Source organism: Gouania willdenowi, chromosome 21 (assembly GCF_900634775.1).
Source record: "Gouania willdenowi chromosome 21, fGouWil2.1, whole genome shotgun sequence".
NCBI classification, from domain to species: domain Eukaryota; kingdom Metazoa; phylum Chordata; class Actinopteri; order Blenniiformes; family Gobiesocidae; genus Gouania; species Gouania willdenowi.
Genome location: NC_041064.1, coordinates 28,377,887 through 28,401,550, shown reverse-complemented (window position 1 = coordinate 28,401,550; position 23,664 = coordinate 28,377,887). Strand labels below are relative to the sequence as shown.

The 23,664-nt window shown below is 41.6% G+C and overlaps 1 protein-coding gene across 5 annotated transcripts in view; it reads left to right on the top strand.

Annotated features, from left to right (window-relative positions):
- The window catches only part of LOC114455327 (inactive dipeptidyl peptidase 10-like), a 146,839-nt gene that overhangs the window by 61,004 nt on the left and 62,171 nt on the right, over nt 1–23,664 (top strand). For all 5 annotated transcript variants that reach the window (XM_028436493.1, XM_028436494.1, XM_028436490.1 and 2 more), the window contains exons 4-5: nt 7,660–7,754; nt 10,550–10,624. In XM_028436493.1, the coding sequence (XP_028292294.1) occupies nt 7,660–7,754; nt 10,550–10,624 (170 nt within the window). The remainder of the gene's footprint in view (nt 1–7,659; nt 7,755–10,549; nt 10,625–23,664) is intronic.

Genomic DNA, 23,664 nt, shown 5'->3' with positions numbered 1-23,664 from the left:
TTGTGTGCAGTTCTTACTCCTGTTCCTGTGTGCTCCAGTTTGTCTATAGTCCATGACCAGAAAGTAAGTCACCATTTATGTTTTAAGTTCATGCTATGTTAATAAGTGTATAGGCTAACAGCTATGATGATGTCATGCTAACCCACTTATGTAACACCGTTTACCGTGTCGGAGTTCACGTTGCTGTTATAACTGCTGGGGGAAATCTGTTCAATAATATTTTTGGCCAGGAGAGGGTGCTATTACCTTGCACATTGATTCAGTTTAAATGTGGAGCTTCATTTATACAGAAGAGTGAATGTGGGTCACTTTTTTCCCCTTTGTTTTATAAATTAGAGATAATTTGGAGTAATTGAACCTTTTTTTGATGTTGATGTAACAGAATGTTACTTATATCAGCTGTTCACAGCTTTGTATTTGCTTTACATATAATTGTTTATTTTTCTCATGTTTGTTACAGACTATGCAATATTAGAACTACTCCAACAACTAGCATTTAATCTGCTGTTAATGGGAATAAAATACAGCTGGAACACATCCCAGTTAAAGAGAAAGGACGTCTCATCTCTTCATTCCTGTGCCCTGATCAGCACCCCATTCAGTTTGCTGTCTTAAACCTAAAAGAACTAGACGACCACCATTTCCTCTCTTTCATTGGTCCTTCGAGCCGGATAGACAGCACCCAGGATGGACCCCCAAGGAGAGATGGACCCTGATGTGAGACCAAAGCGGCGAACACGTCTACCTGATAGATTACAAGATTTTGAAGTCGATTATGCAGGATATAATCCAAGAGAACAGCTTCAGTGGGACTTACCATCTCCTAGCCCTGAGAGAAGAGTACACCTCGCATGGGAGGGTCCGGTCCAGATGACCCCCCTCCAGCCACCTCAGACTCGCTCCGGTAGCCGTTATGAGGGTGCTGCTCAACACGAGATTCCTCAGCTAGCCTCTAGCCACTTCCGGAGACAATACTCTGAGATCGACGCTCAACAGGGATATTCACCTTCCTACCAAAGGACCCGGTACGAGGACTCACGCTACCCAGAGATTAGAGCTATCCAAGAGGAGAACACTAAACTGCTCCAATCACAAAAGGCTTTCCAGTCAGGTTTAAAGGAACTTCAGGAAGCCAGAAACGAGATTAAAGAGTTACTCGAGACCGCTCGCTCTTTGAGAACAGAGATAGGTGGAGTTCATAGCCCAGCCTCAGGATACTGCGCCCACCAGTCTCCACTAACCAGCGCTGCACCCCCTAAAAGTCAACTTGTTCAAGCTGCAGTGGAGGCGGAGGAGGACTGGCCTGAACCCCCACCGTGGCCTGAGCCTTATGAAGGCTTGCATAGAAACATGCACAACCTGAAAGTGGAGCAGCAACAGCCCGATAGAAGCCAAACCTATTACACCCTTCAACCCCCTCCTCCTCTGGCAAGGAAGCCTCAACCATTGCTACAGCCATATCCCCAGTTCATGGCCTCTGCTTCTGACCCAGAGTTACCGACCTACTCACCTGCACACCCTTCGGTTCAGCGCCCCTACCCTACGCAAACCTACCAGCAGCCTTTGATATCTGAAATAGTGTATAGAGGCCCAAAACCCACCATTCCTAAATTCATTAATCCAGATCCCAGTGAATTTACGAGGCTCCGGATCGCACTAGAGAACCTTCTCCCACATAACTCTACAGAGCTCTTTAAGTACCAAGTACTAGTGGACCACCTGAGATTAGAAGAGGCTAAGCTCATAGCTGATGCTTATCTGAACTCGCCAAACCCTTATACTGACACTATGACAGCTCTCCATGATAAATACGGCCAACCACATCAGCTTGCCCTAAGAAAGATAGCCAACGTCCTTGAAGCCCCCGAGGTCAAGCGTGGTGACATCACCGCATTCCAAAGGTTCTCTCTCCAAGTACAATCACTAGTGGGACTGCTGCAAACCTTAGGTCCAGAAGGGAATGTTGAACTGAAGTGTGGTTCACATGTAGCTCGACTTTTGAGCAAACTACCTGCCGAACAACGTGCTGACTTCCGTCGTTACCAATTCAAGCAGCCTGGGGCTACCCACTCCTTAATCGATTTATCAGAATGGCTCCGCTATGAGTCATGGTGCCAGGATTTCGACAGCCATGCCATGGGAAGAAGCACCAAACAAAGGCAGAACGTGCGAATGGATTCACGCCCTCCACGACAAACAGTGACAGTCCTGCATGGTGCTGAAGAAGCCTCAAAGACTACCCCCCTGTATCAAAGAGAGAGTTCAGCTAATAATAAAACCAAAAGTAAAGTCTACTGTGCCTACTGTGATAGTAATGAACACTACCTGAGTCAGTGTAACAATGTTGCTAAATTGTCCAAAGACCAGCTCAGAGAGTGGATCCAGGTTAACAGACGGTGCTGGCGCTGTGCACGAACCCATCAGGCAGCCCAGTGCACGTTGAAGAAACCCTGCAACATCTGTCAGGGAAAACACCTCCTGGCCCTCCACGAGATAAACCTGAGACCAGAGAAAAGTAACGCACCAGCAAAGGAAGAGAGCTGCTTAACCAGCTCAGCCTCCGACTCGCTGTACCTCGACCGACCTGGAGCAGAGAATCGGGTCTTGTTAAAGATTGTTCCGGTGCTTGTGCATTATGGAGAGCAGACGTTAGACACCTTCGCGATCCTCGACGATGGGTCAGAAAGGACTATGCTTCTACCAGATGCAGCTAAGTCTCTAGGTATGAAGGGCATCCCTGAAGATCTTCCACTAAGGACTGTCCGCCAAGATATTCAGGTGCTTAAGGGACATACTGTGTCTTTCAGCATCTCCTCAGCTGCCAATCCTCAGACAAGCTATAAGATTGATCGTGCCTTCACAGCTTGTCGCCTCAGCCTAGCTCCCCACACCTACCCTATCGACCGCCTTCAAAGAAAGTTTAAGCACCTACGTGGCATCCCTATACCTGCCTTTAGAGAAGCCAAACCTTCACTCCTTATCGGGTCTGACCATCCCCACCTCACAACTCCAGTGGAGCCCGTCAGACTTGGCCCACCTGGTGGCCCAGCAGCAGTCTGCACCAGACTTGGGTGGACCCTTCAAGGCCCTATCCAGGGCATGGGGCGGCTAACTGGCCCTGCGCAGTGTCTGTTCACCTCAACAACGCCACCACCAGATGAACTGTACAAGCACGTCGAAAGGCTATGGCAAGTAGATACAGTAACTTACAGACCAGAGAAAGAGGTTACGCGGTCTAAGCAGGATCAGCAGGCTGTCGCACGTCTTAAAGCCAATACTGTTCGGGTGGAGACTGATGGTGTCCTCAGGTATGCTACACCACTAGTTCGTCACGCAGACATGCCCCTGCTTCACGCACCAAAAGAGTCAGTCATGCCACAGCTGCGTAGTACCGAAAGGCGACTCCAGAAGCGCCCCGAACAAGCAGAAGCCTATAAGAAGGAAATGCAAAAGCTTATTACTGCAGGAGTGGTGCGTGAAGTCAGTGAGGACTCCCCCCCCAAAGAGGTCTGGTACATCCCCCATCACCTTGTCAGTCATAATGGAAAGAATCGCCTTGTTTTCAACTGTTCTCACACCTACCTTGGACAGAGCCTGAACCAGTACCTACTTCCTGGCCCTACCCTTGGCGCCTCCCTACTTGGAGTCCTGTTGAGGTTTCGTGAACATCCGATAGCAGTCAGTGGAGACATCAAGGGAATGTTTCACCAAGTACGTCTCTTAGCTGAAGATCGCCCCCTGCTAAGGTTCCTGTGGCGTGACTTGAAAATGAATGAGCCTCCTAAAATATTTGAGTGGCAGGTCTTACCTTTTGGCACCACGTGCAGCCCCTGCTGTGCATCTTATGCCCTACAGCTCCATGTTCTCGACCACACCCAACCTCTCGACGACCTGAGATTTTCGGTTGAGAAGTGCTTCTACGTGGATAACTGCCTACAGAGTGTGCCTACACCAAGGGAAGCCAAGATACTTGTTGACCGGCTCAGAGAGCTTCTGGCCTCTGCAGGCTTTGAGTTACGTCAGTGGGCCTGTAACGAAACCACTGCCCTGAGCCACCTGCCTCAAGAGTCCAGATCAGAAAGCCTTGACCTCTGGCTAGCACAAGATAAGTCCAACCCTCTGGAGTCAACATTGGGCCTCAGCTGGAACTGGGGACTAGACATCTTAGGCTACAAACACCGGCCGATAACCTATGAGGCACTCACCCTGAGAAACATTTATCGAGTGCTAGCATCCCAATATGATCCATTGGGCTACCTGTTACCCTTCACCACCCGAGCAAAGCTTATTGTCCGACAGCTTTGGGACAAACAGCGTGGTTGGGATGATTGCAACTTGCCATCAGAACTCCTGCAGGCCTGGTCTGAATGGGAGGAAGAGCTTGAGTCCCTCCCTCTCCTCACCCTTCCACGTGCATATGTGCCTACAGACACCAACCTAAAGAACGCTGTCCGTGAGGTGCACATTTTTGCAGATGCCTCTGAGAAAGCCTACGGGGCCGTAGCTTACTTGAGAACAGAGGACGCCAAAGGCCGCATTCACCTCTCCTTCATTCTTGCTCGTTCCAGAGTGGCTCCAAAACGTTTGCATTCTATCCCTCGCTTGGAGCTCTGTGCAGCACTTGCAGCATCACAGATGGCACAAGTCCTTAAGAAGGAACTAACCCTGAAGGTTGAGCGCATCGTGTTGTGGTCAGACTCCACTACTGTGCTAACCTGGCTACATTCCCAGTCCTGCAAATTTAAGGTGTTCGTTGGGGCCAGAGTAGCCGAGATACAGGAGTTGACTGAGAACTGCACATGGCGCTATGTAGACTCTTTAAACAATCCTGCCGATGACGTGACTCGAGGGAAGACCCTAAAGGCCCTCCTAGCACCAAACCGATGGTCACAAGGACCTCCGTTTCTCCTCCAGAGCCCCGATACCTGGCCGGAGAAGCCCTGCACAGAACCACTGAAGGATGAGACTGAGTTCCGGAAGGCTGCTTTCTGTGGCCTAACGACCACCTCACCTACTACTTCGCTCTTGGCTGAAGAAATGTGCAACACCTGGCAGGAACTCCTGGATGTTACAGCTCAAAACCTTCAGGGGTCTTCCACCTCAAATTCGTCACCAAGTGCTGAGGAGTATCGTCAAGCAGAGATACACACTCTCCAACAAGCCCAACGACAATCCTTTCCAGATGAATATAAGCACCTAGCAGCTGGGAAATCTGTCTCATCAGGAAGTCGTTTGCTCACCCTAGCGCCCAACTGGGACGAGTCCACCAATCTGATAAGAGTGGGTGGCAGACTCCGACGATTGGAAGGTCAAGTCGACTTAGCCCTGCACCCGGTTGTCCTCGATCCTTCACATCGAGTTACAGGCTTGCTCATTCAGAAGTATGATGCAGATCTCCATCACCCTGGTCCAGAGCGGGTCTTTGCAGAGCTGCGTAGAAAATTCTGGGTACTTCGAGGGCGGGAGGCAATCAGAAGATACCAACATGCATGTCCTGAGTGTCAGCGCTGGAGAGCTAGGCCCTCAATCCCCAGAATGGCTGACTTACCCACTGCTCGTCTTCAATTACACAAACCAGCCTTCTACTCCACTGGTGTGGATTGCTTCGGGCCTATGGTGGTGAAAGTGGGCAGACGCCAGGAAAAGCGCTGGGGAATTATATTCAAGTGTTTAACCACCAGGGCCGTACATTTGGATCTACTCAAGACGATGGATGCAGACGCCTACCTGATGGCTCTGAGGCGCTTTATTGCTAGAAGAGGAACCCCTGCAGAAATATGGTCGGACAATGGAACGAACTTTAGGGGAGGTGAACGGGAGCTCAGAGAAGCCTATGAAAGCATGGCACAAACCCTGCAAGATCAACTCGCTCGTCAAAGGATCCAGTTCAGGTTCAACCCTCCAGCAGCCCCACACTTTGGTGGAGTGTGGGAAAGAGAGGTTCGCTCAGTCAAGTCCGCACTCTACACTAGCGTGGGATCACAACCTCTACCTGAAGATGTCCTCCAAACAGTACTCCTAGAAGTGGAGGCTGTCCTGAACTCGAAGCCCCTAGGTTACGTATCTGCTGATATCGCAGATATCGACCCTGTAACACCCAACAGTCTGCTGATGGGGCGGCCAGATGGATCTCTTCCACAAGTGGTCTACCCAGGGACTGACATCTTGACCCGTAGACGCTGGAGGCATTCACAGATTCTCGCCGATCAGTTCTGGTGTAGGTTCATCAGAGATTACCTTCCTAGCCTACAGACTAGGCAGAAATGGCATTCCTCTCCTCCCGAACTCCTGGAAAAGGCAGTTGTCATGATGGTTGATCCACAGCTACCTCGGGCCCTATGGCCCATCGGACATGTTGTGAAGATTCACCGCAGTGATGATGGGTTCATCAGGTCTGCTGAAGTGGATGTTAAAGGACACGTCTACACCCGGCCGGTGGCTCGGTTGGTGGTGTTACCAGCTCTTCCATCAAGCGAGGAAGATCCCTCTCAGTCCTTCTCCTCTATCGTTAGTTGAATAGCCTTTCTTTCAAACAAAAGTTCAATGCACTTTTGGGGGCGGCTGTTTAAAAGGCTCTGATTTAAGTGCCTGCCTCTTTAAGAGGCACTCGGTTTCAGTGAGCAGTGTGCACGTGACCAGTAGTTTAGTTTGGGCAGTCGTCCAAGTACGAGCCTGATTTGGATGTTTGACTAGTTCCTGTCCTTTAAAACGTTCTTCCGAGTTGTGTGCAGTTCTTACTCCTGTTCCTGTGTGCTCCAGTTTGTCTATAGTCCATGACCAGAAAGTAAGTCACCATTTATGTTTTAAGTTCATGCTATGTTAATAAGTGTATAGGCTAACAGCTATGATGATGTCATGCTAACCCACTTATGTAACACCGTTTACCGTGTCGGAGTTCACGTTGCTGTTATAACTGCTGGGGGAAATCTGTTCAATAATATTTTTGGCCAGGAGAGGGTGCTATTACCTTGCACATTGATTCAGTTTAAATGTGGAGCTTCATTTATACAGAAGAGTGAATGTGGGTCACTTTTTTCCCCTTTGTTTTATAAATTAGAGATAATTTGGAGTAATTGAACCTTTTTTTGATGTTGATGTAACAGAATGTTACTTATATCAGCTGTTCACAGCTTTGTATTTGCTTTACATGTAATTGTTTATTTTTCTCATGTTTGTTACAGACTATGCAATATTAGAACTACTCCAACAACTAGCATTTAATCTGCTGTTAATGGGAATAAAATACAGCTGGAACACATCCCAGTTAAAGAGAAAGGACGTCTCATCTCTTCATTCCTGTGCCCTGATCAGCACCCCATTCAGTTTGCTGTCTTAAACCTAAAAGAACTAGACGACCACCATTTCCTCTCTTTCAGTGTGACTCAATACACAAAAAGAAAACACGTAAAAATGGCATCTAGTTGGAGAGCTTCGAGCCGCAGAATTTGTGCGCGCCGCCATGCTGATCATCCAAAAGTTACTACATACTTTGTATCTTTTTATGCATTTAAGCTTCTTTTTTTAACTAAATGAAATGCAGTTTGGCAGAATATTTAGGTGTCGGGTCATTGACCTATTTGTCTGGGTCAAGATGTACCTTTAAACATTAGTTTAAAGGTATATTTAATATATTGGTTGAGCATGTGTGTTCTGTTTCAGAAGAGGAAGTAATCTTTCGCAGCCAGAATGGTGATGTTTTTAAATTCAACATGAACAGGAACGAGACCGACTTGCTACTGAGAAACACAACTTTTGTAAGTAAATTAATCCAACATCAAAATAAACTCAAAAAAGTAAAGGGGACACCTAGACATCATAATGCATTTCAACATCCTTTTTTCTGATTTTGAAAGGTCTGACTTTTTATGCAAGATTTCTACATAGAGGATGTCTCTAAAACCTGAAAATGAGATGATCATGTCAGAAGGAAAAGTTTCTTATCTGTTCAGTAAGGTGAACATCAATTGTGTGTAGTGCGTGGGTTTCCCCAAATATGGAAAATATCCACTATTATTCCTTTCAAAAGTCAAGTGAACTTAATGTATTGACATTGGATCTTAATGTAAAAAACAAAAAACAGAGGAGATGTTCATTGATATTAGGAGGAATACTACAGAGCCAAAAAACTGTCAGATGCATGGTGAAGTTGTCTAAATTGAAGAAACCTATAAATACTTAGCAACCACATTTGGCTCCATTCTCATCTCATCAGGGCAGTGCTACTCTTTTCTCCTGAGGGCATAGTAGCACCCTAAACCAATCGCTACTCACTAATTTCCCCTTCAGGTTGTTGAATACCTATCTCAATGAGTTGGCTTGGGCTCTGTTACGTCATTTATTTATTATTGTCCTATTTATTCATTATTTTCCTTGATCAAATACCTGTTTTACAAAGTACAAAGTATTGCTGCTGGGGAACCATTAGTCCAACTAATTCACTGGCAGTTGAGAGTTTAGTGATCGAGTTGTGTGTTTAACAAATTGTTGTACTTGTCAACTGAATTGCCCGTACGGGATGAATAAAGTGTTCTGATTCTAATGCTGCATTTGATTGCACTCGGAACCCGGATAAATCTGACAGAACGAATCGGAAAAGTGCAATAAAACGGCCCTTGAGCTCGGGACCCCGACTTGGGAACTCGGCCGGGATCCAAGCACCCCAAGTTGGTGGGAATGACGTTTTAGGGAAATGGCGGCGCCCACCGTTAGATGTAAATACCTTCTCCTCAACTTTTACTTTTATGTGCTGTCTAATTTGGCATGTGTGTAACTAAAAGTGCAGTGGTATTTCCATCCCTACTCTGTTCATTTGAACATCGCTCTGCACAAGTAATGATACTCGTATCATTCAATGCACTCTCTACAGTCTGTGGGTCATTGGCCACATTTACATGGGAGCTTTAATTCCTCTTTAAAGCAGAATAAAAGTTAATTACTCTATAAACTGACCTTGTAAACACTTAATTTTTAATTCTAATTTAATTTTGAATTAAACTTAAATCTGAACTAGATGGCTGGTTTATTCCGATTTTAATTCCAAATTAAATAATTCCTCTGTCTTGTAAACACTCTATTCCTCTTAAAGTTAATTACGGTTGTCCTGTGCATGCGCAATGACAAATGACAAATGACAAAACTGTAGTCAATTAAAATGGCAATTTTCTGGCTTTAGGAAACACTAAAAGAAATCAAGAAAAAAAATTGTGGTCGTCAATAACAATTGCTTTCTTAGATCAAGCAGAGGGAAAAAATTATGGAATCACTCAGTTCTGAGAAAAAAAATGATAAATGATCATGAAAAACAAAGATGAGGACACAAACATTTAAATACAGCAACCATTCAGTCACACACACAATAAGTCCTCGGTCCAAACGCAGATGGATGGAATTACATCAGGACACGTTAGTTTGATGCAAACTTGCGCTGATTCTGGTCGTATTGAGTCGCAGCAGCAGCAGTGCGATCACGAACGTGCACAGTCAGCATTAAGAGCATCTATAATGATAAACATATCAAAATCAACTTATTGTCTTTATCTGCTGTACTGCAGGTGTAGTAAAAGCTAAGTAGCTTAGCAAAGGCCAACACTAACACGGTCATTGTTAAGAAATAAAACGTCTTTGATAATTACCTGTGTTCACAAATGTTGTCGCAGATTCCTGTGACTCCGATGAAGACGATAGAGTTGTTCAGCTGAGTATTTACATAGGATAGGATGGTATTCATACAATGTCAACAGTCAAAGCATGGGCTTCATTGTGGTGTAAGTGCTCATGGGTAAACTGCTACGTAATCAGTGACGTACTGACGTATTTTGGTGACGCAATGACGTGGCTCCAACTTGCCACTGCTGCAGTGGAAAACCAAACCGGTTCTTCAGCTAAACAGGACTAGCTCTGAAGTAGCTCTAGCTCCAACTATAGCTCCGAACGAAAAGCCCGTGCTCTTGGTGGAAAAGCCCTTTCACAGGAGCATTACGCAGCACTCCCAGCTGCAGTCAGAACAGAGGAGACCCTGAGCCACACCGCTCCGTGTCCAGACCAGCTTTCTGTTATTCTATGAATTGTTATTCTATGAATTGGCGCTATACAAAGTAAAGATCGATTGATTAGTGAAGTTATTTTGAGACGCAATGACCTCTTTCAATGGCAAAAGAAAAAAGAAAAAAAAAAACCAAGACTCAACAGAAGAAAGTTAATTTGTAGTTCTAAACATATTTACTGTGTTTTTTTAATAACTTTTTGTCTGTCCCACAAGGTTATTCTGCTCCTGCAGCATCCATTACATGCAAATAGCTAATTATGCAATTTATGCAATGATGTCATTTAACTACTTCTTACCATGAATGCCATTAGCTAATGAGATAAGATCATCAGACCAATAGTGAGAATATGATCCATTCATTAAGGATGTGTAGTTTAGGTGTTCCCTTTATTTGTTTGAATGGTGTAGTTATATAAAGTGTAGTGTAGTGAAGTAAATCACTATTACAAAGAATCATATTATTTTAAATAAATGTTCTTATTTCACCTACATTTCCTCCCTCAGGAAACCTTCAAGGCTTCAGAGTTTGCAGTGTCTCCAGATCTGAATTATGTTCTTTTAGCGTATGATGTCAAGCAGGTGAGTATCAGTGTTTCAAATGTTTTTACTTGGGTACTTACATTTTACATATATATACAGTATATACAGTGGCGTGAAAAAGCATTTGCCCTTACCCGATTCCTGATTATTGGGCATATTTATCACACTGAAATTTTTTGGTTCATTAAACTAATTTTAGTATCACACAAAACCAACCCAAGTAAATATAAATAGCAGTTTCTAAAAGCCATCTAACCCAATTGACAAAGTAATTGACCCCCCATCTATACTATAATTCAAGGATGGTCTGTGTGGATGTGTGTGTGTGTGTGTGTGTGTGTGTGTGTGTGTGTGTGTGTGTGTGTGTGTGTGTGTGTGTGTGTGTGTGTGTGTGTGTGTGTGTGTGTGTGTGTGTGTGTGTGTGTGTGTGTGTGTGTGTGCGTGTGTGTGTGTGGAGCAAATATCTCCCCGACGCGGTGCGAGTTTGACCTGAAACTCGGTCGACGAATTCCAAACACCCCGAATGTGTATCTGTTATTTTGGAGTAATTTGGTCATTTCAAAATGTTTATTTTAATTTTATTTCACTTCTGGATGGCCCCGAAATGAAACCTATTGAGCTTTTGACCTCAGGGTGTGAGAGCGCTAGCGCACCATCTATATCTATTTCACTGCACAGCTCCTCACATGAGCAAGAGTCACGTGTGCAGCCAGAGCCAATCGCTGTGCACACAGCCAAGCAGACACGGACTGTAAACACACGAGTGAGAGAGAAGAAGATAGTTTTATGCCGGAGAGGGGAGAGGAGCGTCTGAGCAGCCGTGCTTGCACTGATAAACTAGCAAAGCTCTTAAGTCTCACTGATTAGACACGTTTCCCATTGTATAAACCATATAACTGTTGTTCAATAACGCGCTGTTTCACTAGAGTCAGTTTTGACCTCAACCTGTTCAATACTCTATCTGGAAAACTGCAGATTCTGTGTCATGCCGTGCATGAAAGCTAAGCCCTGACCACCTGGTTCAAAGGTAAAAAATGATTTTTGTTTTTTTTAAAAAGGCAGCCGACTTGTAGGTAATACTTTAATTTACTTACTCACTCATGTAGTTTGGAGCTTTACGTTTTGTTTTGCATAGTTTTGTTGTTTTTCTGATTGGCGCTACAATGTCTATGGAGTTTGGTTATCAGCGTCTCAAACATTTCATGGACGGTATTTATTTATTTAAATATACAAAATGAGTAAAATAAAACACAAAAATACACAAAAAGACAGCTGAAAGAATAAAAAATACACATGACTCCAAAAATTATACATTACAGAAAAATACAACAAAAATATGAAAATGACTCAAATACGCAAAACTAAATATTTATACAAAAAATACACAAAATGACAACAGAAAGATACACAAATACATATATTGACTCCAAAAAACATACACTACAGAAAATTACACCAAACTAAAAAATATAAAAGCGAGTAAAAAAACAAAACAACAACAAACACATTTATCATGTTCATGTCCCATAGTATTAAACCGGGGAAATCGCACACGCTGTTTTGTTTTGCACCCGCAAATAAACCCCTTAATAACACTACAGAGTACAGAGTATGTACAACTCTTTGTACATCCAACCTTCAAACACATACTCATTTGGACATAATTAACTCTACTTAAGCTCCCACATGAATGCATACTTCTGACGGGCACTGTATGTATTTCACTGCACAGCTCTCTTCCGGTGCGTGCCAGCTGAGTTTGGTCCTGATCTCACTCCTGTGGACTTCTCTTTTGAGGAAAAATATTTTTTTACTGTTCCTTATTTGGTGATGATGTCGTTTCAAAATGTTAGTTTGACCGTACGTTATTTAGACCGGACAGACCTCACCCGGAAGTGATTGATGGGAATGGCTGCCATGTTGACAGCTACAAATTTCTCTGCAGCGCGTGTGTGAGAGACAAAAAACATATATTACAGAAAAATACACCAAACGACAACAAAAATATGAAAATGACTCAAAATACACTAAACTAAATACTTACAGAAAAGATACACTAAAATGACAACAGAAATGCACAAAACTACACCGAAAAAACAAACTAAAATACCCAAAATTACTCCAGAATCACACTACAATGGCAACAAAAAACAATAATTATACAAAAAATTCAAAAAAAGACAACAGAAAGATAAAAAAAAATACACATAATGATGACTTAAAAAAAACATACATTATAGAAAAATACAACAAAAATATGAAAATGGCACAAAATACACAAAACTAAATATTTATACTAAAAAAAAACAAAACTAAATATTTATACCAAAAACACATAAAACTAAATATTTACACAAAAAATTACCAAAATGACTCCTGAATCACACTACAATGGCAACACAACAGAAAGATACAAAAATAGACATGACCCCAAAAAACATACATTACAAAAAATATTTAAATAAAAAAAAAAATATAAAAGTGATGATGAAGTCATGCACATGTCCCATAGAATTAAACCAGGAAAATTGCACCCGCAAATATACCCCTTATGCTCCCACATGAATGCATACTTCCGATGGGCACTGTACTAGTTGTTAAAATTTCAGTTAACTGTGTATTCGGAAATATGAGTACAGTTTCACTGGCTACACTCAGGCTTGATTAGAATTATGATTGTCGAAATAAGAAATCACTTAAATAAAACCTGTCAGACAATTTGAAGTAGGATACAAGATTAAAAAAAACAAAAAAAAACAGGATTCAAAGAACTTTAAGAACAAATGAGAAACAAAGTGATTTAAATCTATCAGTCTGTAAAAGGTTACAAAGCCATTTCCGAGGCTTAGGGACTGCAGCAAACCACATTTAGAGCCATTATCCACAAACGGGTAAAATTGGTAGCAGTGATGAACCCTCCCAGGAGTGGTCATTTTACCAATATTACTCCAAGAGTGCAATGACAGCTTATATTATCCAGGAGGTCACAATGATCACAGAATGACATCCAAACAACTGAAGGCCTCCCTGGCCTCAGTTTAGGCAAGACAAGGCAAGGCAAATGTATTTGTATAGCGCATTTCATACACAAGGCAACTCAATGGGCTTTACATGATCAAAAAGTGCAACAGAAAACATTCAACAGCCTAAAATCATTACTCTGCAAAAAAAAAAAAAAAAAAAAAAAAACATTTAAAATCATAATCAACAACAAAATGACCAAAACCTCTCAATCATATGCAGTATCAATCAATCAATCAATCTTTTATTTGTATAGCGCCAAATCATAACCAATGGTATCTCAAGACACTTTACAGTAGAGCAGTCTTAAGGACGAACTCTTCATTTTATGGATACACACATATGCATATATACGTATATACACATACATATGTATCCCACACCCAACATGAATTCATTATGGCGGCAAGGAAAACCTTCTGTTAAGCAGCAGGAACCTTGTGTGGATCCCATTCCTATGATGAACAGCCATCCACGTTATGCTGTGTTGGGTGTGTGCAGAAGAAAAGGGTGGAGACAGAGTTGTTGAGACTCTGTAACTCCACACTGAGGATCCCACGGACCTGCAAGACAAAAGCCAGAAGGAGTACAGGAGCAAACACACAAGGGAAGAAGCAGACATAGAGGGAGTGTTTGAGAGAGGAATGGGACCCTCTCCGGTCCCTCTCTAACCTAAATGACCTCTCTCTTAATGCCCTCTCCAACCTCTCTCCAACCGAGCATGCCAGACCCCCCGGCAGTCTATGCCTATTGCATCTTAACTATGAGCTATGAGCTGGTTCCTTACTAAAAGCTTTACCAAAGAGGAATGTTTTGAGCCTAACCTTAAAGGTAGAGAGGGTGTCTGCCCCCCGAACTGTGGTTGGTAGATGGTTCCAGAGAAGTGGGGCCTGATAACTGAAAGCTCTTCCTCCTATACTACTTTTAGAGACAAATGGAACAACGAGTAGTCCAGCATTTTGAGAGTGTAGTGTTCTGGGGAGATTGTATGGCACTACAAGCTCCTTGAGATAGACTGGTGCCTGTCCATTTAGGGTTTTATAAGTGAGAAGAAGAATCTTGAATTCTATTCTATATTTTATGGGAAGCCAATGCAGAGAGGCTAATACAGGAGTAATGTGATCTCTTCTCCTAGTTTTAGTCAGTACACGTGCTGCAGCATTTTGAACCAGCTGAAGTGTCTTAAGCGACTTGCTCGGGCAGCCTGCTAAAAGAGAATTACAATAATCCAGTCGAAAGGTAACAAAAGCATGGACTAGCTTTTCGGCGTCGCCCTGAGACAGGATAGATCTGATTTTAGCAATGTTACGGAGATGAAAGAAGGCAGTTCTTGAAGTTTGTTTTATGTGAGAGTTGAAGGATAAATCCTGATCAAATAGAACCCCAAGGTTTCTAACAGTTGTGCTTCGTGCCAGAGTAATGCCATCTAGGGCAGTTAGGCTAGCATAGGTTTCTCTAAGGTGTCGTGGGCCCAGTACAATGACCTCAGTCTTGTCTGAATTAAGAAGAAGAAAATTTTGGTCCATCCAGGCCCTAATGTCCTTTAGACAGGCCTCAAGTTTAGATAGCTGATTTGTCTCACCTGGCTTCATTGATACATACAGTTGGGTGTCATCAGCATAGCAGTGAAAGTTAACAGAGTATTTTCTCATAACATTACCAAGGGGGATCATATAGATACAGAAGAGGATTGGACCTAGCACAGAGCCCTGAGGAACCCCGTAGCTTACTTTAGTGTACACAGAAGACTGATTATTCACGTGTACAAACTGGTACCTATCAGATAGGTAGGACTTAAACCAGTTTAGGGCAGTCCCTGTGATTCCAAGTAATTCCTCTAATCTCTCTAGTAGAACATAGTGATCTATAGTGTCAAAAGCTGCACTAAGATCTAATAAAACCAGCACTGAGAGTCGTCCTTCATCTGAAGCCCAGAGTAGATCATTAGTTACTTTAAATAACGCAGTCTCTGTGCTGTGTTGAGCTCTAAAACCTGACTGGAAGTCCTCGAACAGGTTGTTATTTTGAAGGAAGTCACAGAGCTGAGCCGCCACAACTTTCTCAAGAATCTTTGAAATAAAAGGAAGATTAGATATAGGCCTGTAGTTTGCTAAAGTGCTGGAATCAAGAGTAGGTTATTTGAGAAGGGGTTTGATTACAGCTACTTTAAAGGGCTTGTAGCCTATTGATAGGGATATATTTATTGTCTCCAACAAAGATGGGCAGACTAGGGGAACAACTTCTTTAAACAGCTTAGTTGGGATCGGATCTGAAAGGCAGGTCGATGGTTTGGAGGATGAAATAATAGAGTTAAGTTCCTGAAGTCCTATATTTGTGAAACAATTTAGGTTAGGCTATTTACATTTAATGGTACAGCAGGCCCAGGTGAAGGCAGGGAGTGGCTAATTTTATCTCTAATCTTATGAATTTTATCGTTAAAAAATGTCATAAAGTCCTCACAGCTGAGGGCTAGAGGAATCATGGGCTCAATAGAGCTCTGACTTTGTGTTAGCCTGGCTACAGTGCTGAAAAGGTACCTCGGATTATTTTTATTTTCTTCAATTAGTGAGGAGTAGTATGTAGATCGACTATGTCGTAAGGCTGTCATGTATTTACTATGGCTTTCTTGCCAGAGTATTCGTGACTCCTCTGTTTTATTGGAGCGCCACATTCTCTCTAATTTACGGGTTGTTTGTTTGAGTGTGCCACGGAGCTTTCCTCTGACGTTTAATAGTTTTTTTCCCTCAATGGGGCAATTGAGTCCAAGGTGGATTTTAGTAGACTAGCAGAGCTATCGACAAGCAGATCCAGTTGAGAGGGGTTATAATTAATATCATAGTTATTTATTGGATGGTGCACTGAGTTTAAGGCAGCAGGAATGGCCTCTTTAAATTTAGCCACAGCACTATTGGACAGATTTCTACTCGTAACTATTTTATTGCACAGTGCGAGATCCTCTAGGATAATGTTAAAAGATATTAAAAAGTGATCTGATAGCAGAGGATTTTCAGGGTAGACTTTTAGTTCATTAATATCAAGGCCATATGTTAGAACAAGATCAAGCGTATGATTTAAACGATGAGTAGCTTCATTAATAGTTTGAAAAAAGCCAACTGAGTCTATTAGGGACATAAAGGCTGAGCTCAGGCTATCACTATCTTTGTCCACATGGATATTAAAATCTCCTACTATCAGTATTTTATCAGAACTAAGGACTAAGTTTGATATAAACTCAGAGAATTCTGATAGAAATTCAGAATAAGGGCCTGGAGGACGGTAAATTATTGCAAATAAGACTGGCTGGCAGGTTTTTGATTTGGTATGAGATAAATTTAGAACCTGGCTTTCAAAGGAAGTGTAGTTGGCCTTTGGTTTAGGATAGATTAGGAGAGAGGAATGATAAATAGCTGCTACACCACCTCCACGGCCTATGTCTCGTGGCATATGAGTATTTAAATGATTGGGAGGAGTGGCTTCATTTAAACTAACATGTTCATCTTGATACAGCCATGTTTCAGTTAAACAGAATAAATCAAAGTTATTTTCTGAGATAAGGTCATTTACTAGTAGAGATTTGGATCTCAGTGATCTAATATTTAATAGAGCACATCTAATGGTTTTATGTTTTGGTGTTTCTAGATTTGAGATTTTAATTTTTTTCAGATTTTTATAATTGATAGCTCTTTTATTTGATTTTATGTTAAAATCATTGTGAAATTTGGGTCGGAGGACAGACACCGTCTCCATAAAATAATATTTTGCAGTAGAGAAAAAGAGTGCCTTGAAAGCAGAACTAATTGGGCTTTTCCACTGGGCAGGAGCTGGAGCTAACTTGGAGCTAGCGCGTGTTTTGGCTCCAAGCCATTCTGTTTCCGCCAACATAGCTCCAGCTCTCGGAGCCAAAAACCAGAGCTACGCTGGTCCCACAATGCTTCTGGTCTACAGCTCAGCTCTGAAGTGGGCGGGTGGTAGGTGGGGTTATCGACAGCCCTCCAAAAATGAAAAGCAGCCATTTTTTTAAGCTGGCGAGCGGCTGGTCACGTTAGCACAAATCCAACAAAAAACATTTAAAAGTGAGTCCAAAGTGAGTCAAAGAAGACAGAGTAGTGGTCAGAGGAGGAGAACGTTGTTTACTGGTACTGTGGGTGTCTGAAGAGATTCAGGGGAAGTGGACGGAGCCCCACGGACCGAACAGAACTACAGCCATGGAGGAGTTAATAATCCTGGTAAGTTTTATTTCACCCTGTTGTTAAACTACTACCAATATTAGTATGCTACAATATTCCCTCATCCATATTATGAACGTTATGTCTAACGTGGTGCAGGCTAGCCAGTTAGTCGCTTGTTAGCTAGGAAACATAACAATACTTTAATATTCCTGAAAGCAGCAGTAATATATCATTGATCTGTATTCAGAACTTATCTTATTGTTACACAATGGCCATGTAATAATATTACTGAACTATGTGGTAACAACGTTTCTGATCATTTCAGAGTTAGATTTGGAGGTTCATCTGTAGCTCAGCTCGTCTTCATCTCAGAACATATCCAGTTAGATTCATTCATTCAATGCAAACATCATCATGATCAGTATTATCTGTTGGTCCATTCTGAAATATAATTATACACAATTTACTTGAATTTACATTTGTTTATGAATAAATTAAACTATTATTAAGAACTATTCCTGTACAAAACAAGGCTCACACTTGATCAAAAAGAATTGCACACTCTTTATTACACACTTGTTTTACCATATTTGATTTACTATCTAGAAGTTTCGGGAAATACATACATGACTAACATCCAACCATTATTCATAATGCAAAAAAAGATCCATCAGACTGATACATAACGCAGGATACAGAGAACACACACATGGTTTATTGTTAAAAACACCAGATTTGGAACTCCAGATTGCATCAAACTCAAAACTGTCCAAATGATTTATAAAGTAAAGGTTTACTTCCAAAGACGTTGCAGAAAAGTTTTTTTTAGAGAGAAGGGGAAATAATTTAAGAGAACTACATTTCAAGATGAAAAATACTAGAACAACAGTCAAAAGGATGAGTATTACAATATCAGGGGTTAAATTATGGAACAGCGTAAGTGATGAAATAAAACAACATAAACCAGTTTAAAAAGCTTTTTAAATCATATATTGTTAGTAAATATAAGAAAGAAGAGTAACAATTTTATTCATGTGTATATATGTTTGCTGTGAATGTATAAACTGTATATAACACTTGTGTAGATTATATATTGTTAAAATAGTAATATAAGCTAAATATTTTTTTGTGTGATATTATCTAGAGAACCTTGTTTAGTTTTATTGTGATAGGTAGGTTTGTATAAGCTTTGCTTCAACCTACACACTTTGGCTTAAGGATTACACAACTGTTTGTTTTTGTATTTTCTTATTGTGGAGACTGCTGAAATAGATAATAAATTCAAATATTATTTTTAATGCTTCTATGCAGGAAAAAAAGGAAGATGTTAATGCAGATTTTCTTCCATGGAGCAGTCAGGGACAGAACCTGCAGGACCAGGACTACGTCCATGTGCCATAATCTCCAGCTCATGATGAACTCCACAGCACTGGTTGGACTGGTGTTGGTTCTGGAGCAGATAGAGGCAGGCTTTGGCCCTTTCTAATAGAAAACCCACAATCATTTTGTAAGTCAATGTTAGTATATATTGAGTTGGTATATACAGTATATCTATTTTTACTTTGCGTAAATAAAGTTACTTATTTTGTATAACCTGCTGTAGCACACACTATTAGGTTTGTATTTTTTTTATTTTGATACATTTATAGAATTGAAAAGTTCATACAATACTCACCTAATGAGTAGGACATTTAGATAGAATGCAGTGGAGATTTCCTCAAAACAAAATTTATTTAAACAAATCAAACAGCAGCAATGGGTATAAAAAATAGGTATAAAACAAATATGGGTAAATAAGGTGTCGTTGATCATTAATAGTAGTTAGCTGCTGTTGTAGTTAGCTGCTGTTGTAGTCGGCTGCTGTTATAGTCGGCTGCTGCTGTAGTCGGCTGCTGTTGCTGTAGTCGGCTGCTGCTGTAGTCGGCTGCTGCTGTAGTCGGCTGCTGTTGTAGTCGGCTGCTGTTGTAGTCGGCTGCTGTTGTATTTAGCTGCTGTTATAATTAGCTATTGTTATAATTAGCTGCTGTGATTGTTAGCTGCTGTGATCATTAGCTGCTGTGATCATTAGCTGCTGTGATCATTAGCTGCTGTGATAGTTAGCTGCTGTTATTGTAAGCTGCTGGGGACGATGGAGCCACTTTCGTTCCGTGAGTACCGCAAGATGGCCACATCTACAAACACATCTACAGAGTGGAGACGCTGCTCCTCACCAACCATCGGAGAAAGACATTTTGCTACTAAACGCCAACAAAGAAATTACCAAACTACAGGATGAGATTCATCGCCTATCTAATGAGCTAAAAAAGAAAGATGAATTACTCACCAAATATACAGGCACGGTTGTGCAGCAGTCATCCTTCCTCCATAATATTCCATTTGACAACGACACAGTTCCCTGGGAGAATCCGGGTCCAGGACTGTCCTGTTCCACACCACGACTGCCATCGTGGGCTGAGGTTGTTGTCCGCAGACATAGACGACAGAATAACGCGGAAAACGACATCCCTCCTCCTCCTCTTACTGTCCACAATCGTTTTGAAGCTCTCTCATATGAAAACTGGAACAAACTCAGTCCAATTAAGCTGACCGAAACAACTGCCAGGAAAACGCCTCTACCACCATCTGGATTAAATTCCCAAAGGCCAAAAACCTCCTCTGTAGCCCGACAAAACCTCCTCAAAGCTGCAGTCCAGAGGCATGCTAGTGCAGGACCACTTCAGTGCCATCTGATGACGGAGCCTTCTGCAACCCGAGCACCACCAGACATTCCCACACAGATGCCCCAACGCCAGTCAACTCCAAGGACAGAAACTCCACCACAGCCAGGTGTGATCCACCCGCCGAATGTTCCCGGCAAGTATAACAGGCGCACACTCACTCCTAACACTTTCTTCCCACAAACTACACTCATTATTGGCGACTCAATAACGAGAAATATTAGATTCTTTAATGATATCACACACTGTATTCCAGGTGCTACAGTTCAAACTATCTTAAACAAACTTAATCAAATGCCAGCAACTGTCACTAAAATAGTGTTACGTGTAGGGACGAACAATACCACCCGACGTGAATCGATACGGACCATGAAAGAGTTTAACCTTCTCTTTAATGTTCTAAAGGCATGTGGGAAATCAATATTCTTTTCTGGCCCTTTCCCTACATTAAAGGGGACATATCATGCTAAATCCACTTTTTTAGCCCTTAAATGCATTTTGTTTTATATTTAGATTGCTTAGAAGTACAGAAAAAATCAAATAAGTCTCTTCAGGTGCTCCGTAGATATCTTTATATTCTGTTTTGCTCATATTTTTCAATCTGTTTTGATTTTTCTATTCTCTATTACGTTTTTTAAGCTATTACATCACAGTATTTGCAGCGGAACTGCCAAATTAGTACATCAACTCCAGGTCCAACACTTCGAGCAATCCGCCATTTTTATTTCTCGCTTTTATTTTGTAGTCCAAGCTCCAGGATGCCGAAGTTACGAGAGGATAAGTCAAAATGTTCAGTTGCTGGATGTAGTAAACCACACGCTTCATTACACCGTCTCCCAGCATCAGAACCTTTCCGAAGTGCCTGGTTGAGTTTTATTTTTCACGAAAATGTACCCACATCTGTGGGTAAGGTCATTTTTGTGTGCGTGAAGCACTTCAAGGATGACTGCTTCTGCAACCTCTGCCAGTATAAAGAAGGATTTGCCGAAAGACTTTGTCTGATTGAGGGTTCAATTCCTTCTATCTTTGGAGACGACGAACAGAGCACTTCGGTAAGCTGTAAATAACGCTAAAAAGTGTAATGATAAGACGTCCCTGTCATTGTTTTGTTAGCATTAGCAGTTGCTTAGCAGTTGCACCGTCTTCAGACTTCATATGTTAGCGCTGTGTGCTCGTTTTAGATCCTTGATGATATGGCTTACATGATTTAATTTAAGTCTAAAGTTTTCATTAGTCATTTCATTTTGCCGTTTTTGTCTTTGAAAAGACTGTATTAAAATGCATTTCGTGACGTTAGCTTGGAGCTAGCGTTAGCTCGGTGCTTGTGTTAGCTCACTTGTTAGGGTTCTGCAGGTTCATCATCTTCATTTTCATCTCCCTCCGCCGGGTCCGACCCCAGCTGAGAATAAACCTGCAGTTACAACAAACACTTCCATAGATAAGCCCCTTGCTCAAAATACAGAGCAAATATACCCCATAAACACTGTGCTGAGCAGTACAGAGCAACATGCAATACAAAGTAAAGCCCACAATAGAGGAGTTAACCATAAAAATCTTATCAAAATTAAAACTACAAACAGAATACAAAATAATGAGAAAATCATTAAATGTGGACTATTAAATATTAGATCGCTTTCATCTAAATCCCTCTTAGTGAGTGATCTTATATCTGACCATCAATTGAGTGTATTATGCCTCACAGAGACCTGGCTCAAAAATTAAGATTGTATTGCTCTTAATGAAGCCAGCCCTCTCAATTATGGTAATCACCATATTCCCCGTGAGAGTGGTCGGGGAGGAGGAGTGGCAGCAGTTTTTCACTCAAGCTTATCAGTTACCCCAAAAACCAAACTTAACCAAAATTCATTCGAAAGCCTCTCCCTTGAAATTTGTAATCCCAGAAACAAGATAGAAAAACCCACTTTATTGGTTATAGTTTACCGTCCTCCTGGTCCATACTCGGAGTTTCTCTCTGAATTCTCTGACTTTCTCACTGGTCTGGTGCTGAGCACTGATAAAGCTATCATAGTAGGTGACTTTAACATTCATGCAGATGATGAAAACAACAGCCTAAATAAATTATTTATCTCACTATTAGATTCAATCGGCTTTACACAACATGTAAACAAACCAACTCATGATCTTAATCATGCCCTGGACCTTGTTCTAACATATGGTTTAAATATTGACCATCTGACAATATATCCTCAAAATCCTATCCTTTCAGATCACTTCTTGTTATCCTTTGAATTATAAATATCGGCCTGCTTAAATTCTGAGAGAAGAGTACACTATAGTATATCACTGTCTGAGAAAGCTGTAACTAGATTTAAAGATTTAGTTCCATCATTGCTTACCTCTGATCCATATGATATCTCAACAGAGAGTAGCTATCAATGTCTAACGACAGTGAGAATAGATAATCTTGTCAACAGTGCAATGTTGTCACTGCACACAGCTCTGGATGCTGTTGCCCCGCTTAAAAAGAAGAAGATATTTCATAAAAAGGTCGCCCCCTGGTATAAATCTGAATTGCGTCTTCTAAAACAGGCAACGCGGAAATTAGAAAGGAAGTGGCTCTCCTCAAACATGGTAGAATTTCATACTGCCTAGAGAGAAAGTTTGTCAGCTTATAAAAAAGCTCTCCTCAAAGCTAGAACCTCCTATTATTCAACTTTAATAGAAGAAAACAAAAATAATCCACGGTTTCTATTCAACACCGTAGCCAAGCTCACCAAAAGCCACAGCCCTGTTGAACCCTCTATTCCAGTCAACCTGAGCAGTGACGACTTCATCAACTTCTTTACTGATAAAATTCTAACAATTTGAAACAAAGCTAATGTCCCCCCTGCAGGAGTGCTCAATAATTTATTCAACAAAGCAGCTCCAGAAATTACCCCAACATGCAGCTTTTCTTTACAGAGTTTCACTCCAATTGGTCAATCTGAACTGACCTCAATAGCTAGTGCTTCTAAACCAACAACCTGTCTTTTAGATCCAATCCCAACTCCATTATTTAAAGATGTTCTTCCACTAATTAGCACTAATATGATGAACTGGATTAACACAACTCTAGTAACAGGTTATGTACCACAGGCCTTTAAAACTGCTGCAATCAAACCTCTCCTTAAAAAACCAACCCTTGATCCAAGTGACTTGTCCAATTACAGAC